The sequence below is a fragment of the Heptranchias perlo genome, chromosome 4 (genome assembly GCF_035084215.1).
Source record: "Heptranchias perlo isolate sHepPer1 chromosome 4, sHepPer1.hap1, whole genome shotgun sequence".
NCBI lineage: Eukaryota > Metazoa > Chordata > Chondrichthyes > Hexanchiformes > Hexanchidae > Heptranchias > Heptranchias perlo.
The window spans coordinates 120,219,285-120,235,875 of NC_090328.1; the positions used below are offsets into that span (position 1 = coordinate 120,219,285).

At 43.4% G+C, this 16,591-nt stretch overlaps 1 protein-coding gene across 6 annotated transcripts in view; it reads right to left on the bottom strand.

Moving 5' to 3' along the window:
* susd1 (sushi domain containing 1) overlaps positions 1-15,800 on the bottom strand; it is an 84,447-nt gene extending 68,647 nt beyond the window's left edge. For 2 of the 6 annotated variants that reach the window (XR_010962759.1, XM_067983584.1), the window contains exons 1-7: positions 15,631-15,798; positions 14,225-14,362; positions 11,912-12,067; positions 8,825-9,004; positions 6,466-6,645; positions 3,513-3,692; positions 303-482 (exon numbers count right to left, since the gene is read on the bottom strand). Coding sequence is in view for 5 of the 6 variants with exons in the window: in XM_067983584.1 (XP_067839685.1) it covers positions 303-482; positions 3,513-3,692; positions 6,466-6,645; positions 8,825-9,004; positions 11,912-12,067; positions 14,225-14,362; positions 15,631-15,742 (1,126 nt within the window). In the remaining variant the exon portion in view is untranslated. Of the gene's footprint in view, positions 1-302; positions 483-3,512; positions 3,693-6,465; positions 6,646-8,824; positions 9,005-11,911; positions 12,068-14,224; positions 14,363-15,630 lie in introns of all 6 variants that reach the window. The other 4 variants (XM_067983586.1, XM_067983582.1, XM_067983583.1 and 1 more) reach the window with 3 other exon arrangements.
* Positions 15,801-16,591: the final 791 nt, after the last annotated feature.

Genomic DNA, 16,591 nt, shown 5'->3' on the forward strand with positions numbered 1-16,591 from the left:
ATGTCCCTTCTGAAAGATGGCATCTCCAACAATGTAACACTCCATTAAATCATGTACTCAAAACCGCAGCGGGAATTCAACCCACAATCAAGTGGGAATGTTACCCAACTGAGCAATGTTGACATTAGATATCCCGCACATAAATACAATGAAGAATTAATGTAGGGATTATTTGGAAGTTTGACTCAAGTGGAAGAAAAATTGGATGAAAGAAAAACCACAATTGTGGAGTCACTGCTGAGACCATTATTTGCCTATTATTTTAGTGTGAATATCATTTAGAAACATTCTGGAGCACCAACCTTTACATTCCAGGTTTGTTCCTTCCCACTGTCCTTGGGCAGAGCAGACTGATGTGGTGCTTCCTCTCATACGCACATAGCCAACCTGGCACTGGTACACAACTGTACTTCCATAGGTTGTGTTGCCTGGTGGATCTCGCACTGTGTTCAGTAAAACTGGTGGTGATCCACAGTCAACAGCTGAGGAGAGACAAACGCAAATCATTCTAAATTACTTTTGTTTCCTCATTACAACAGTGACTACACTTCAGAAGTACTTCATCGTAAACCACAATGGGGTGTCCTGAGGTCATAAAAGCCGCTTACAAATGCATGTCTCTTTCTTTTCTTTCTACCCAAATATTGTGCTACTGCGACAAAGGAAACATTTGGTGCCTGCGAATTTAGGGCATGTACTACCAGCCCGCACAAAATAAACTTTCCCCACAGTGCACAGCAGACGCACTGTAGCCAGGGTGGTTTCTGTGCTGGCTCTGCAGTGTGGGGACTCACAACCACCTCTGCAGTCTTCAGTTGGGAGATTCGGTACTTAGGTGATGGAATCCTCATATCCAAAGCTTGATTGTTGGGAGATGTGATGGTTGCCTTTAATCCTCTTGGGCTTCAGGATTCTGATTTGCTGCAGAGGGCAAATCGTGCTCTGTCATATTAGGAGATACTTCTGAACTTCAGTAAAAATGTTACAAATGCTAACATTCCTTTCACGTCTCTAGAATGCTATAGAAATATAACTCAGCCCCCACCACTTAAAATGTCCACTTATAAAATGAGAAGTCACTTACATCGGCCAAAAAGCACCACCTATTAACTATTTGCATTAACGTCAATTTCAAAGTTGCTGGTTACAGCGTCTGTAGCTCTGTTTATTACGTGCAGTAGCAGCTGTTCACACGCACCAGCATGCACCTTGTTAAGGTGCACTGAATGCAAGATCTTAATTAAATAGCACCTCGTTAAAGTCCAATTACCTTTTGTGTACTTAAATCCTCCTAATCCCCTATAAGTGGTGTAGAATTACAGTTTGTACCACTGAAATAAAGCTAGTTTTTTGCACGCAGTCTTGTTTGGTTTCTTCAGTGGTGATCTACAGTACATAGTAGAGGACTGACATGGCGCTGCCCCTTTATACCTGATGTGGAGATGCCGGTGATGGACTGGGGTGGACAAATGTAAGGAGTCGCACAACACCAGGTTATAGTCCAACAGCTTTATTTGAAATCACAAGCTTTCGGAGCTTTGCTCCTTCGTCAGGTGAGGAAGGAGCAAAGCTCCGAAAGCTTGTGATTTCAAATAAAGCTGTTGGACTATAACCTGGTGTTGTGCGACTCCTTCCCTTTATACCTGGCAATGCGTGTAGCGGGCAAATCCCGTTTGCATGAACGTACCCCCATAAATGGTGGGGACTATCATTCTGTGACATGTGGCACATGCCAGCAATGTTGTTCATATTGTCTAGTAACACATCAGTAACACAAACATTGATTGTAAGGCGGGAATTATATCGACCATATGAAAAAGCTGTCAGTAAACATATTGATCCAAGCCAGTTCTTGGACTGTGACTTACAGGGCAGGTGGTGCAATGATGTAGTAATATCAGAACAGGCAGTGTTATTGGGTCTGCACAGCAATAAGTGGCTCAACAGATGTTTTCAGTCCACTGGTAATGAAGATTTCTTGAAGAATGAAACCAGTATCAGAAAGTGTATCTCTCAAACAACTGTTCAACTCAAGCCTGCCATTTTCTAACTGGTGCCAAGTCAACATAAAAATGACTCTTACTAGAAAATAGGGCCCACAATTTACAACCTCCGGAGCATGCAGCCCTTCAGTGAGTTGCTTGACCTTTGCACTCGGCATTTTATTAATTATTCCAAACGTGTCACGTCTATGGCGCTGAACCCTGCTTTCGGACTTTGTTAACCTTCACCGTTCTTGTTGCAACCGATGTTTAAGGAGAAGCTGCAGGATATTATTTATGATCACAGTGAGCACCGCAGGAGACTAATGCAAATGGGTTACAGTCAGTGTCACTGGTCGGACATGATTCATATTCGACTGCACTTCACTGTGTTTATTCCATTTAGCTTAACTACTTAATGCGTAGTATTACAATAAATGAAAATTTGGAAATATACATATTTATGAATATAAATGATGCACAGAATACAGAGCATATTTCAGTGACATCACGTGAGTCTTATTTTTCTCAGAGCCGTTGCTTTTCATTATGATTTTAAATTCAAAAGTGATTACTAGTTAATCTATTTGGTCCCAGTGGGCTCACCATAACATATTATAAGTTAGTATGGTTCAGCCACTGGTACACAGACCCAAACTGGATTTGCCCAAGATTGACCTGACACATGTAATAATTTCATTCCTGCAAATTTCATTTCTAGAGGGATAGAATTGAAAAGCAGAGAAGTTATGTTAAACTTGTGTAAAACCTTGGTTAGAACACCCTTCATCTGGTCTCCATATTATGGAAATGATATAGAGGCATTGGTAAAGGTGCAAGAAAGACTTACAAGGATGATACCAGAACTGAGATGTTATACAGATCAGGAAAGATTGAACAGGCTGGGGCTCTTTTCTCTAGAAAAGAGAAAGCAAAGGTCTTTAAGGTTATGAAAGCGTTTGAGAGGATAAACGTAGAGAAGATGCTTCCACTTTTAGGGGAGACCAAAACTAGGCACCATAAATATAAGATAGTCACCAATAAATCCAATAGGGGATTCAGGAGAAACTTCTTTACCCAGGGAGTGCTTAGAATGTAGAACTCGCTAGCACATGGAGTGGTTGAGGTGAAGAGCATAGGTGCATTCAAGGGGAAGCTAGATGAACACGAGGGAGAAAAGGAATAGAAGGTTATGCTATTTTTATTTCAGATTTCCAGCATCCACAGTATTTTGCTTTTGAGAAGGTTATGCTGATACGGTGAGATGAAGATGGGTGGGAGGAGGCTTGTGTGCAGCATAAACACCGGCACAGACCAGTTGGGCCGAATGGTGTACATTCTATGTAATTCTATGTAAAAAAAGGAATGTGCAAATCTGGATATTAATTTCCTTCATGAGTGTCACACAGTTAAATGGAAACATTGATGCAGGAGTTATGTTTGACTCAAGTGGGAGAAAATCAGAGTCACTGCTGGGACTCTATTTACATATGGTCTTAGTTTAACTTAGAAACATTCTGGAGCACCGACCTTTACATTCCAGGTTTGCTCCTTCCCACTGTCTCTGGGCAGAGCAGACCGATGTGGTGTTTCCTCTCAGACGCACATAGCCAACTTGGCACTGGTACACAACTGTACTTCCATAGGTTGTGTTATCAGCTGGATCTCGCACTGTGTTCAGTAAAACTGGTAGTGGTCCACAGTCAACAGCTGAAGAGAGACAAAAAAGATACTAGTTAAGTTTATTTAATTGTATTAAAGCAAAGAGCTATTCTTGAAGGTCAGACCTGGGATCGTCCTGATCTGTGTGGCTTACTGCCACGTCACATGGTACATTTATTCAATGACCCATCATGATGGCCGCTATCAGATTTTCGTAACTGCCAATTGAGAACACTGGCTGAATCAATAGACTTCACATTCTCCAGTTGATATCTGTTCAGTTTCTACTTTGGAGGGAAGGTAATGACCATCATAACCCACACACTGCATGACCCCTGTTGGTTCGTATGTCCATGATAACAGGCAGTCTGCACCGTGTAGAAAGCAATCAACACATTACAAAAGCCAAGCTCAAACAATTTGCCAACTTCATCTCAACACCAAATTGCTTTGCCGCCTCTGCAGATTAAATAAAGCTTACAAGTCATTTTTTTGCACGGTTTTCTGTTTCTGATTTTTTTTTGTTAACAGGAATTTTCCTTTTTAAGTATCCCAGATTGAGACGGTAATTCATTTAAATGTTTTATTCATTTAACAGGGACGGCCATCTTCGGAAAAGATAGAGATGGGATTTGTGCGTGGAGATGTAATTCTCAAACGTTTTATTCTTTTATCAGTTACTCATTTAAGTGAGCTTGACTGTACTATACAGCAAGAGGAATAACATGCTGGGAAGCCAGCCAATACAGGCAAATATAGAAAAAAAATAACAAATACAGAATTCAAGATCATGCACTCACAACATGCAATATGGGCCCCAGACACTAACCTGATGACTTCGGTAATCCTCTGCCCCAGACTGGCTGACATGTGACCCCAGCCCCACAACAACAAAAACTTACATTTATATAGCGCCTTTAACGTAGTAAAATGTCACAAGGCGCTTCACAGGAGAGTTATCAAACACTGAGTCACATAAGGAGATATTAGGACAGGTGACCAAAAGCTTGGTCAAAGAGGTAGGTTTTAAGGAGCGTCTTCAAGGAGGGGAGAGAAGTAAAGAGGCGGAGAGGTCTAGGGAGGGAATTCCAGAGCTTAGGGCCGAGGCAGCTGAAGGCACGGCTGTCCAGGGTGGAGCGATGAAAATCGGGGATGCACAAGCGACAAGAATTGGAGGAGTGCAGAGATCTCGGAGGGTTGTCGGGCTGGAGGAGGTTACAGAGATAGGGAGGGGCGAGACCATGGAGGAATTTGAAGGCAAGGGTGAGAATTTTAAAAATCGAGGTGTTGCCGGACCGGGAGCCAATGTAGGTCAGTGAGCACAGGGGGTGATGGGTGAATGGGACTTGGTGCAAGTTAGGATACGGGCAGCAGAGTTTTGGATGACTCAATGCCCACAGTGGAACGAGGGATGGGCAATAAATACTGCCTTGCCAGTGCTGCCCACAGCGCTAGAACAAATTTTTAAAAAATCTTCATGGGGCATGCAAAGCTGGAGTCTCTTGAGCGGATATGGTCTCTTCAACCAAACACGGAAGTCTTGTGACTGATAAACAAAGTTATAGAGTCTCATAATATTAAAACACTGCATTATGAAGATGACCTCATGACAGACTGCAGTGGTGAAATTACGTTCTCTGTATTATATCACCCGGATGTTTTCACACCTATCAGCCAACTATTATTGACATGAAACATTAACAGAAGCACATTTACATCAGAAATTACCCATTAGCGGAACTTCTATAAATAATTCCTGATTCTGCATCAAAATGCAGGAACCAATTTACAAAGTAATACTGTATATCCCTTTCACACAGACATACCACATTTATCACATTTAAACCTAAGTAAGGAATTCAATGCACAAGAACTAATGCAAATGCCCTGGTTTTGCATGATTAGCCTAATGAATCCTCGATTGTACGTAGCTGTTTTATGCTGCAAAATTAAAACAGCACAAACTCCACAACTGATGACAAATGAGCTTCCTATCAGAGTCCCATTGCTTTTAGGCTTCCTCTCTCTGCTCTGCATTATTACCTTGTGAATAGTTTTCCACACAACATGTCTATTTGGTTCTGATCCTTGTATTCAATTTCCGAGATACCAGCATCCCATAGACAGCAGATGGGATTTCTAGCTTCTGCATTCACCAGGATGTGATTTTACGCTAATTAAAGTGAACAGGTAGAAAACTGCAGGCTGGCGATCACGGAAGGAAAAAGCCCTGGTAAATAGTTCAGTGCCGTCTATGCACTGCACAATTGTTATTCCATTTATATGTGTCTTATCATGTCTCTCAGAAGCGGAATGCTCTAACAATATTGCTTATGAAGTGCAGTCATTATTGTTGCTACGTAGGCAAATGTGGCAGCCAATCTGCACAAAGCAAGATCTACAAAAAAACAATGAGATGAATGTCCAGTTAATTTCCTTGGTTGAGGGAGAAATCTTGGCCTGGACACTGGGAGAAACTCACTACTTTTCTTTGAAAAGTGTTCAGACATTTTTCGTGTCCATCTGAACAGGGCCTCAGTTAAATGTCTCTTCTGAAAGATGGCATCTCCAACAATGCAGCACTCCATTAGATTACGTACTCAAAACCCAGAGGGACTTGAACCCACAATCTTCCCACTTGTTGACATTAGATATCCCTCACATAAATACAATGAAGAATTAATGTGGGGATTATTTAGGAGTTTGACTCAAGTGGAAGAAAAATTAGATGAGAGAAAAATCACAGATGTGGAGTCATTGCAACATTATTTGCCTATTATTTTAGTGTGAATATCATTCAGAAACATTCTGGAGCACTGACCTTCGCATTCCAGGTTTGCTCCTTCCCACTGTCCTTGGGCAGAGCAGACCGATGTGGTGTTTCCTCTCACAAGCACATAGCCAACCTGGCACTGGTACACAACTGTACTTCCATAGGTTGTGTTATCTGCTGCATCTCGCACTGTGTTCAGTAAAACTGGTGGTGATCCACAGTCAATAGCTGAGGAGAGACAAATCGCATGAGATCAGATTATTTTGCTGTTAAATTTAAAAGTAAAAGCTATGTTTCTGGTCCTACCTTTGCACTGAAGTTTATAACATTCACAATACGTCCTAAATACATCAGCTGTGGCTCAGTGGGTAGCACTTGCCTGAGCCAGAAGGTTGCGTGCTCAAGCCCCACTCTAGAGACTTGAGCACAAAATCTAACCTGACACTTCAGTGCAGTACTGAGGCGGTGCTGCATTCTTGGAGGTGCCTTCTTTCGCATGAAACCTTAAACCGAGGCCCCCTCTGCCCCCGCAGGTGGACCTAAAAGATCCCATGGCACTATTTTGAATAAGTGTTTTTATAAAACACTGGTTAGGCCGCAACTGGAGTATTATGTTCAATTCTGGGCACTGCACTTTAGGAAGGATGTGAAGGCCTTAGGGAGGGTGCAGAAGAAATTTACTGGAATGGTACCAGGGACGAGGGACTTCAGTTATGCGGGGAGACTGGAGAAGCTGGGGTTGTTCTTCTTAGAACAGAGGGGGTTAAGGGGAGATTTGATAGTTGTGTTTAAAATCATGAAGGGTTTTGATGGAGTAAATAAGGAGAAACTGTTTCCAGTGGCAGAAGGGTCGGTAACCAGAGGAACAGATTTAAGGTGGTCGGCCAAGGAGCCAGAGGGGACGTGAGGAAACATTTTTTTACGTAGCGAGTTGTAATGATCTGGAATGCATTGCCTGAAAGGGTGGTGGAAGCAGATTCAAGAGTAACTTTCAAAAGGCTACTGGATAAATAATTGAAGGGAAAAAATTTACAGGGCTATGGGGAAAGAGCAGGAGAATGGGACTAATTGGCTATATCTTTCAAAAAGCCAGCACAGGCACGATGGTCCGAATGGCCTCCTCATGTGGTGTACCTACTATGATACTATAAGAGCAGGGGAATTTTCCCCGGTGTCCTGGCCAACATTTATCCCTCTATCAACATCACTAAAACAGATTATCTGGTCATCATCACATTGCTGTTTCTGGGAGCTTGCTGTGCACAAATTGGCTGCCATGTTTCCTACGTAACAACAGTGACTACACTTCAAAAAGTGCTTCATTGGCTGTAAAGCACTTTGGGACGTTATATAAATGCAAGTCTTTCTTTCACGGATGGTAATCTGGCAGTGCGGATCTCCCCAGTGGACGGGTCGCCTATTTCTGTGTTGTAAATTCTATGTATGTAACCACATCTTTAATTAGGGCATCTTAAATCTATTACCCACCTTTGTGGGGTCGCCCTACACCCCCTTTTTACTGAATGACGGATGAAGAGAGTAAAACAGAAGATTAGATAATCATGGTGTGTCCTGCATGCTGGGTTTCGGCCCCTCATTTAGGTTTTATGAATTAAAAAAAGGTAATCAAACGCTAAATAGGCCATTGCTCACTGAATTATGACTGCTGGTGACTATTTTAAATCAGTGAAAAGTGTTGACGCAACAGTTAACTCTTACTGATCGTTAAAATGTGAATGGATGGATGGATGGAGGAAGAAACGAGAAAGAAAGTAAAAGAAAGAACGAACTTGGGTTCAGATAGCACCTTTCACAATCTCAGAACGTCCCAAGGCACTCGCAGCCAATCGAGTACTTTTTGAAGTGTGGTCACCGTTGTAATGTAGGGAAATAGTTCACTTGTAAACTTAAATGTGATCATATATCGAACTGAATCCAGATTGAGCTCTTTTAGAAAACTCTTCTTAACTTGTAGCCAACTGGGAGCCCAAGCATTTTGCTTTGGTGTAATGAGCGCAAAAGAGGCTTGAAGCAATGAGCTTTACCTGGGTAGGACATCCAACTAACTCTGCCCACCAGCATCGTAACAGATGTACTCCCAATTTCAGTTTGATAGGTCCAAATTTCTCATCTGCCAAATCCAGTACAGGATACCTGAACTGTACAGGTGTGGAATGAAAGTCAAAGTACCGGATTTTATTTGATATTATTTCAATCGTATCTGCACAATGTGAAGATCTTGATTTCTCTCACACTATCTGTCACAGGTACTGACAAACATTCATGCTGGAGTTATGTGGGTCTGACACAAGTGAAAGGGAATCACAAATGCAGAGTCACTCCTGGGACATTATTAACATGTAAGTCTTAGTTTAACTCAGGTTTAGAAACGTTCTGGAGCACCGACCTTTACATTCCAGGTTTGCTCCTTCCCACTGTCCCTGGGCAGAGCAGACTGATGTGGTGTTTCCTCTTACATGCACATAGCCAACCTGGCACTGGTACACAACTGTACTTCCATAGGTTGTGTTATCTGCTAGATTGCACACTGTGTTCAGTAAAGCTGGTGGTGGTCCACAGTCAATAGCTGGGGAGAGACACAAACCCAAGTGATTAGAATTTTTTTTTTGATTGTATGTATAACACATGGGATGTATTATTTCCATGAAAGATATGATGAAATAAAGCTGCATATCATTAAAGTCATGTGATACAATGGGGTGCAAATGCATTTCGACCCACTTTCGGACCTGAAATAGGCATTGCGGCAGAAGCCGGAGACATGAGGCGCACGATCGTGGAATGGGGGGGCGCACGATCGCGGGGGGGGGGGGGGGGCACAAGCAGGGGCCAGCATTGGTCATCTGCTCCTCCTGGCTCCGCATTCAGCTAAGTAATTGAAAAAAAAATGTACCTTTTTGGTGGCGGCCACATGTCGACATGGTTATCCCTGGTGCTGGCTGCGTTCTAGACAGCCCAATTTCAGGAAGGGGGCCTCAAACAGGTGTTAGGTCCCCTATTTGCTTAGTAAAGGGCCGATACTGGAGCCTTCACCAATACGGCAGCACCTCGTCCGCCATATTGGATGCTTAGGTGCCCATTTCATGCCTGTAAAATGGGCGCCGCATCAACGTATTTCGAGGCCAATATCTCTAATTCAATTGACGTAATACAATCATGGGTGCCCACCACTAGGGAAATTACTGACCGACTCCACTGCTGATTAGAGCAAAATGGTAAACATTTCTAAGCCTCTTCGCTTCTCCACCTCTCTCTCCTCCTCCAGAACAAGCCAAGCCTCTAGCCAAGCTTTTTCCAGAATATGCTACAACACTGGCATCTACCCGACAATGTGTAAAATTGCCCAGGTATGTCCTGTCCACAAAAAGCACGACAAATCCAATCCGGCCAATTACCGCCCCATCAGTCTACTCTCGATCATCAGCAAAGTGATGGAAGGTGTCGTCGACAGTGCTATCAAGCGGCACTTACTCACCAATAACCTGCTCACCGATGCTCAGTTTGGGTTCCGCCAGGACCACTCGGCTCCTGACCTCATTACAGCCTTGGTCCAAACATGGACAAAAGAGCTAAATTCCAGAGATGAGGTGAGAGTGACTGCCCTTGACATCAAGGCAGCATTTGACCGAGTGTGGCACCAAGGAGCCCTAGTAAAATTGAAGTCAATGGGAATCAGGGGGAAAACTCTCTAGTGGCTGGAGTCATACCTAGCACAAAGGAAGATGGTAGTGGTTGTTGGAGGCCAATCATCTCAGCCCCAGGACATTGCTGCAGGAGTTCCTCAAGGCAGTGTCCTCGGCCCAACCATCTTCAGCTGCTTCATCAATGATCTTCCCTCCATCAGAAATGGGGATGTTCGCTGATGATTGCACAGTGTTCAGTTCCATTCGCAACCCCTCAGATAACGAAGCAGTCCGAGCCCACATGCAGCAAGACCTGGACAACATCCAGGCTTGGGCTGATAAGTGGCAAGTAACATTCGCGACAGACAAGTGCCAGGCAATGACCATCTCCAACAAGAGAGAGTCGAACCACCTCCCCTTGACATTCAACGGCATTACCATCGCCGAATCCCCCACCATCAACATCCTGGGGGTCACCATTGACCAGAAACTTAACTGGACCAGCCATAGAAATACTGTGGCGAGAAGAGCAGGTCAGAGGCTGGGTATTCTGTGGTGAGTGACTCACCTCCTGACTCCCCAAAGCCTTTCCACCATCTACAAGGCACAAGTCAGGAGTGTGATGGATTACTCTCCACTTGCTTGGATGAGTGCAGCTCCAACAGCAATCAAGAAGCTCGACACCATCCAGGACAAAGCAGCCCACTTGATTGGCACCCCATCCACCACCCTAAACATTCACTCCCTTCACCACTGGCACACCGTGGCTGCAGTGTGTACCATCCACAGGATGCACTGCAGCAACTCGCCAAGGCTTCTTCGACAGCACCTTCCAAACCCGCGACCTCTACCACCTAGAAGGACAAGAGCAGCAGGCACATGGGAACAACACCACCTGCACGTTCCCCCCCCCCCCCCCCCACCCCAAGTCACACACCATCCCGACTTGGAAATATATCGCCGTTCCTTCATCGTCGCTGGGTCAAAATCCTGGAACTCCCTTCCTAACAGCACTGTGGGAGAACCGTCACCACACGGGCTGCAGCGGTTCAAGAAGGCGGCTCACCACCACCTTCTCGAGGGCAATTAGGGATGGGCAATAAATGCCGGCCTCGCCAGCGACGCCCACATCCCAGGAACGAATGAAAAAAAGACGCTCCTAAAAACTTACCTCTTTGAGGTACCTGTCCTAATATCTCTATGTGGCTCTGTGTCAAATTTGATAATGGCTGCTGTGAAGCACCTTGGGAAGTTTTACTACGTTAAAGGCACTGTATAAATGCAAGTTATTTCTGTTATACTTCAACTTTATCCTCCCAACAGCACCCCTTTCTATAACAATATGATATCTTTCCATTTCCTGTGCCAGCTATCCTTCACTTGCTTCTGCCAAATTAATGGTAGTTTTATGCTGTGGGCTCATGCTCACTAGGAACTGGATTGACACTGCACAAACTCATTTCATTGTATTAAGACTGCACAAATTAATTTCATATGGGACCCCTTCAACCATTGAAGACATGAGACTTTAATCTCACTAGCCTGGGATCAATTTGAGCTCCGTTCTCAAGAAAGGCTAGTGATTGATTCAGTGCAACAGGCATCCTCCCCAGATATAATATCCACCACGCTCATACGCAGGAAGAGACACACACATCCAAAATGTATGGGCATCACTAACAACTATTTGAGTCCACATTTGTCAAAATTGGCTAAAAGTTTAACAAGGTACTTTGGTCATCCAAATTTTCCAATGGACAAGTAACATCCCAATGGACTTTGCTTTTCTTTCCTGGAAATCAAAGCACAAATTCCCAAAAGTGAAACTGATTGATAATCAACATATTTACTTGTGCAGTGGGTTCCGTCATTAGGAGTGAACAACTGCCTTTTGTTGGATGGTCTGTATCCTTCATTGCACGTACAGTAATAGTTGCCATATGTGTTGTAACACGTCGTATAGTTCCCACAGATCTTTTCAGCCCCAATCTGGCATTCATCTTTATCTGAAAAGAACACATGAAAAATAATACATTAATCTGTCATATTATAATAGAAAAACATGCACTACATCAGCATATGGATTGAGCCAAACCATAGATTTTCTATTCTTCTATTTTCCTGATTGCTTGCTGACAAACACAAAGGGGATACTAAGAACTCTGAGCAGATTACATGGTCATATACTTACCAAATGGGAATATGGTGAAAAAAAAGTGGTTGCACAGGTGTTGGCCGTAGTTCAGTGGGTAGCACTCTCGCCTCTGTGTCAGAAGGTCATGGGTTCAAGTCCCACTCCAGAGACCTGAGCACATAATCTAGGCTGACACTCCAGTGCAGTACTGAGGGAGTACCGCACTGTCAGAAGTGCCGTCTTTTGGATGGAACGTTAAATCGAGGTCCCTTCTGCCCGCTCAGGTGGACATAAAAGATCCCACGGCACTATTCTAAGTAGAGTAGGGGAGTTCTCCCCAGTGTCCTGGCCAACATTTATCCCTCAACCAACATCATTAAAACAGAGTGGTTGTTAACACATTGCTGTTTGTGGGAACTTGCTGTATGTGAATTGGCTGCCACGTTTCCTACATTACAACAGTGACTACACTTCAAAAAGTACTTAATTGGCCCTAAAGTGCTTTGGGCATCCTGAAGTCACGAAAGGTGCTATAAAATGCATGTCTTGCTTTCCTTCAGTTCTTAGCAACTCCTATTAGTTGGATGCAGAGTTGAGCCAGCAATGGCCTGGCAGCAGATTGCCTGCATGCACTGGGCCTCAAAGAGTGGAAAGAGCAGGTACGATTGCAACTTTTAAAGGAAAAATAGACAAACGGGAATTTTCTCCGATTCTCGCAATGGTCCGTCGTAACTTCAGCCGACAAAGAGTGGAAACTCCGGTGCAGGTGGAGGCGGGGATTACAGCAGTCGATTGGGAGAACCCCTGTGCAAATTCCCGAGAATAAATATCTAAAGCAAAGGAAGATATAGAAGAGAGCATGGTGGCAGGATTAGTTTTGGATTGCTCCAGCAAACAACCTGCAAAAACACATTGGGCAAATGGCTGTAAACTTCTACGGTTCTATGGTCATTTTAAATGTAGGTTAACAGAACGAACATCAAAAAAGTTTGTCAGCAGAATAATAAACTTAACTTCAAATTTCCATCATTTCTTCCCTACCCCCCTCCCAAAAAATGAAGTAGAACTGATTCTGTGATCTAATCTAAAATGCAGCAGTCATTCACATGGCAATGTTCAGCACTGGTAACACGACAAGAAAGACTTGCATCTATACAGCACCTTTCACAACCTCAGGATGGCCCAAAGTGCTTTACAGCCAATTAAGTACTTTTGAAGTGTAGTCACTGTTGTAATGTAGGAAACGAAACAGCCAATTTGCACACAGCAAGATCCCACAAACAGCAAGGTGATAATGACCAGATAATCTGCTTTAGCATTGTTAGTTGAGGGATAAATATTGGCCAGCACACTGGGCAGAACTCCCCTGCTCATCTTTGAAATAGTGTCATGGGATCCTTTACGTCCACCTGAGGGGGCAGACGGGGTCTCAGTTTAACATCTCATCCAAAAGACGGCACCTCCGACAGTGCAGCACTCCCTCAGTGCTGCACTGGGAGCGTCAGCCTAGATTTTGTGCTCAAGACTCTGGAGTGGGACTTGAACCCACAACCTTCTGACTCAGAGGCGCGAGTGCTACCCACTGAACCACAGCTGACACCCAAAACAAAATAAAGTTAATAGGACCATGGAACGCGGCTTAACCGGTGTTCTGGTTTCCGCAATTGTCATCCAAACCCGCTGCATTAATCCATTGTTAGACAATGTGGTGTGGCGACCATATAGCAAAGTACCCTTCCGCCAAAACAGCCATCTCCCACTAGACAGTAAGTAGAGATCTGCACACGTGCAGGAACCTTTCCATAACTGAACATATCTGTGCTGCGTAAATGTTGACAAATTGATTGTTAATCAGGTAATATTGTCATGGTGTTAGCACAGCTTTGTACTATTAAGATCTATCATTGCTAGATCGTAACATTAAACTAAACGCCTGACAGACAGAACGCTTTGTCTAGCTTCAGCCTAAAAGCTTTCTGTCGTGCATAAGCCTTAAAAGTATTGAATATTACTTTCCCAATTGTCTTACCAGCGCAAAAATTCCGTCCATTTCCAATGAATCCATAGTTACACGTGCAGACTTTGGAGCCATCGTCTTTGCTTGTACATGTAGCATTAACGTGACAGGTGGAGCACACATCCAGGTTCATGTCTGGTGCTGCAGCTGCTGCACGGGAAGAAAAAAGTCACAACACTAAATTGAACTTGACCCTTCTTCCCCCTCCTCCCCTACCCCCCAGGCCAGTTCTGGGCACCACACTTCAGGAAGGATGTCAAGGCCTTCAAGAGGGTGCAAAGGAGATTTACTAGAATGGTACCAGGGATGAGGGACTTCAGTAATGAAGAGAGACTACAAAAACTATTAACCTTCTCTTTATAGTAGAGAAGGTTGATAGAGGTGTTCACAATTATGAGGGGTTTTGGTAGAGTAGATAGCAAGAAACTCTTTTCACTGTCAGGAGGGTCGGTAACCAAAGGATAATACAGATTTAAGATAATTGCCAAAAAAGCCAGAGGAGACAGGAGATTCTTTTTAAACACTGCGAGTTATGATGATCTGGAATGCACTGCCTGAAAGGGCGGTGGAAGCAGATTCAACTGTAACTTTCAAAAGTGAATTGGATAAATACTTGAAGGGGAAAAATTTGCAGGATTGTGGGGAAAAGGACTAATTGGATAGCTCTTTCAAAAAGCCAATACGGGTATGATGGGCCGAATGGCCTCCTTCTGCGCTGTATGATTCTATGACTCTTGGGGCACATCTAAGTAAGGTACCTGAAAGTTTTATTTGAATATTATATATAAGAGAGCAGGCTAAAAGGCACAGATAATTTACATTTTTTTGTAAACTTATTGGCAAAGCTTGACTCGTGTTACCCCTCCAGAATGATCTGAAGTTTTTTTTCTTCATTTCAATTGATCAAACACGAGTATCTCTAAATCATAGGCTACACAAACATGCTCTCAGTTGGTCGGAAGAGCAGTTATTTTCTATTATTTCACAGGGAGCACCCATGACCATGAAACCTTAGCGTGAGGACATGCCAAGATACCACCCCACAAGTAACAGAACGGTAACTATCTAAAATACAGCAAAGACGAACTGTGGCCCATTGACTTAAAGACCTGCAAAGCCCAACACAGCACAAAATATACACAACTTCATGCCAAAAATAGTAGAGCAAAAACTTTAAACATTAAGAACAGATACCTTACTTTCAAAATGACGATGGGAGAACTTCTGCAATTAAATGTGCAACATTACTTTTTTATATATAAAATGACTTTTGTGTGTTCATATATATTTTAAAGTTATTTAGTTACTCACATAAACCCAATTCATCCCCCCCGCCACACACACACACACACACTGTCCGTGTAGATGATAATTCTTTGGGGGGAAAAGTAAAATTGAAGAGCAGTGTTATCACTCACCGTGGAGTTGCAGGAGGCCAGTGTACGATAGACCGGTGCACATGACCAGGACCAGGACCCGGGCAGCGTGGCTGCGGTTCCCGCTCCCGCTCCCGCTCAGTTCCGTCCCCATGGTCGGTGCACTCACAATGAGTTCAACAAGAAGAGCCTCGCTTGTCCTTATATTCCTGGCAGGGTCTTTTCCTGTCAGTGCCGCCTGCTCCCTGCTCCCATCTGGTTACCTTTGATAAGTGTGGCTTTAATAGATTAAAAAAAAGTCGTTTTAAAAAAATGTATATATAGAAAGCTATTTCTATTCAGACAGAAATAACCAGCAAGTAGGGTCTCGGGTTAAGTGACCGTCACTGACTTCTCGGTTTTGGAAACAGTCATTTCCATTTATTAATTGCTACTATTGCATGTAGCCGTTATAATAGGGTGAAAGGATTACTAACTAATGCTTGTAGTTTATTGAAGTATTAGGGCTGCCACCTTTTCGATATATTATCATTTTATTTCTAGTTTATTCAGTATCATCTTATTTATTCAAGTATTGGGGCTAACACAATATCAATATATAATTTTATGATTCACACCGTTCCCATTGCTAATACTGTATATAGATAGCAGGGAGGGGATGAGAGGGAATGGTCAAAGCCCAGGGAGCTATGACATTGCCCACAAGGATTCTGGCAAATCCAAAAGAGGGTCCGTCCACGCTGGGAGTTGGCTAAGCACAGATAAACACTGTTGTAATCTTATCTAAAGGGACACTGCCGTGGTGAAAATGTTTTTTTGGCAAGCCTTTAATGAGAAGATGACAAGGTCGATCTGGTCATGATGATTTCACCTCCAATGTGGCCATATACTTCAATTACAGTATAATTACACTATGTTTACATCCTCCCACCAGTGCTTCTACAGGCAGGAGAGTGTAATTACAGCATGAGGAGTTTACATAGGCAGTTTCCATTATAAATGT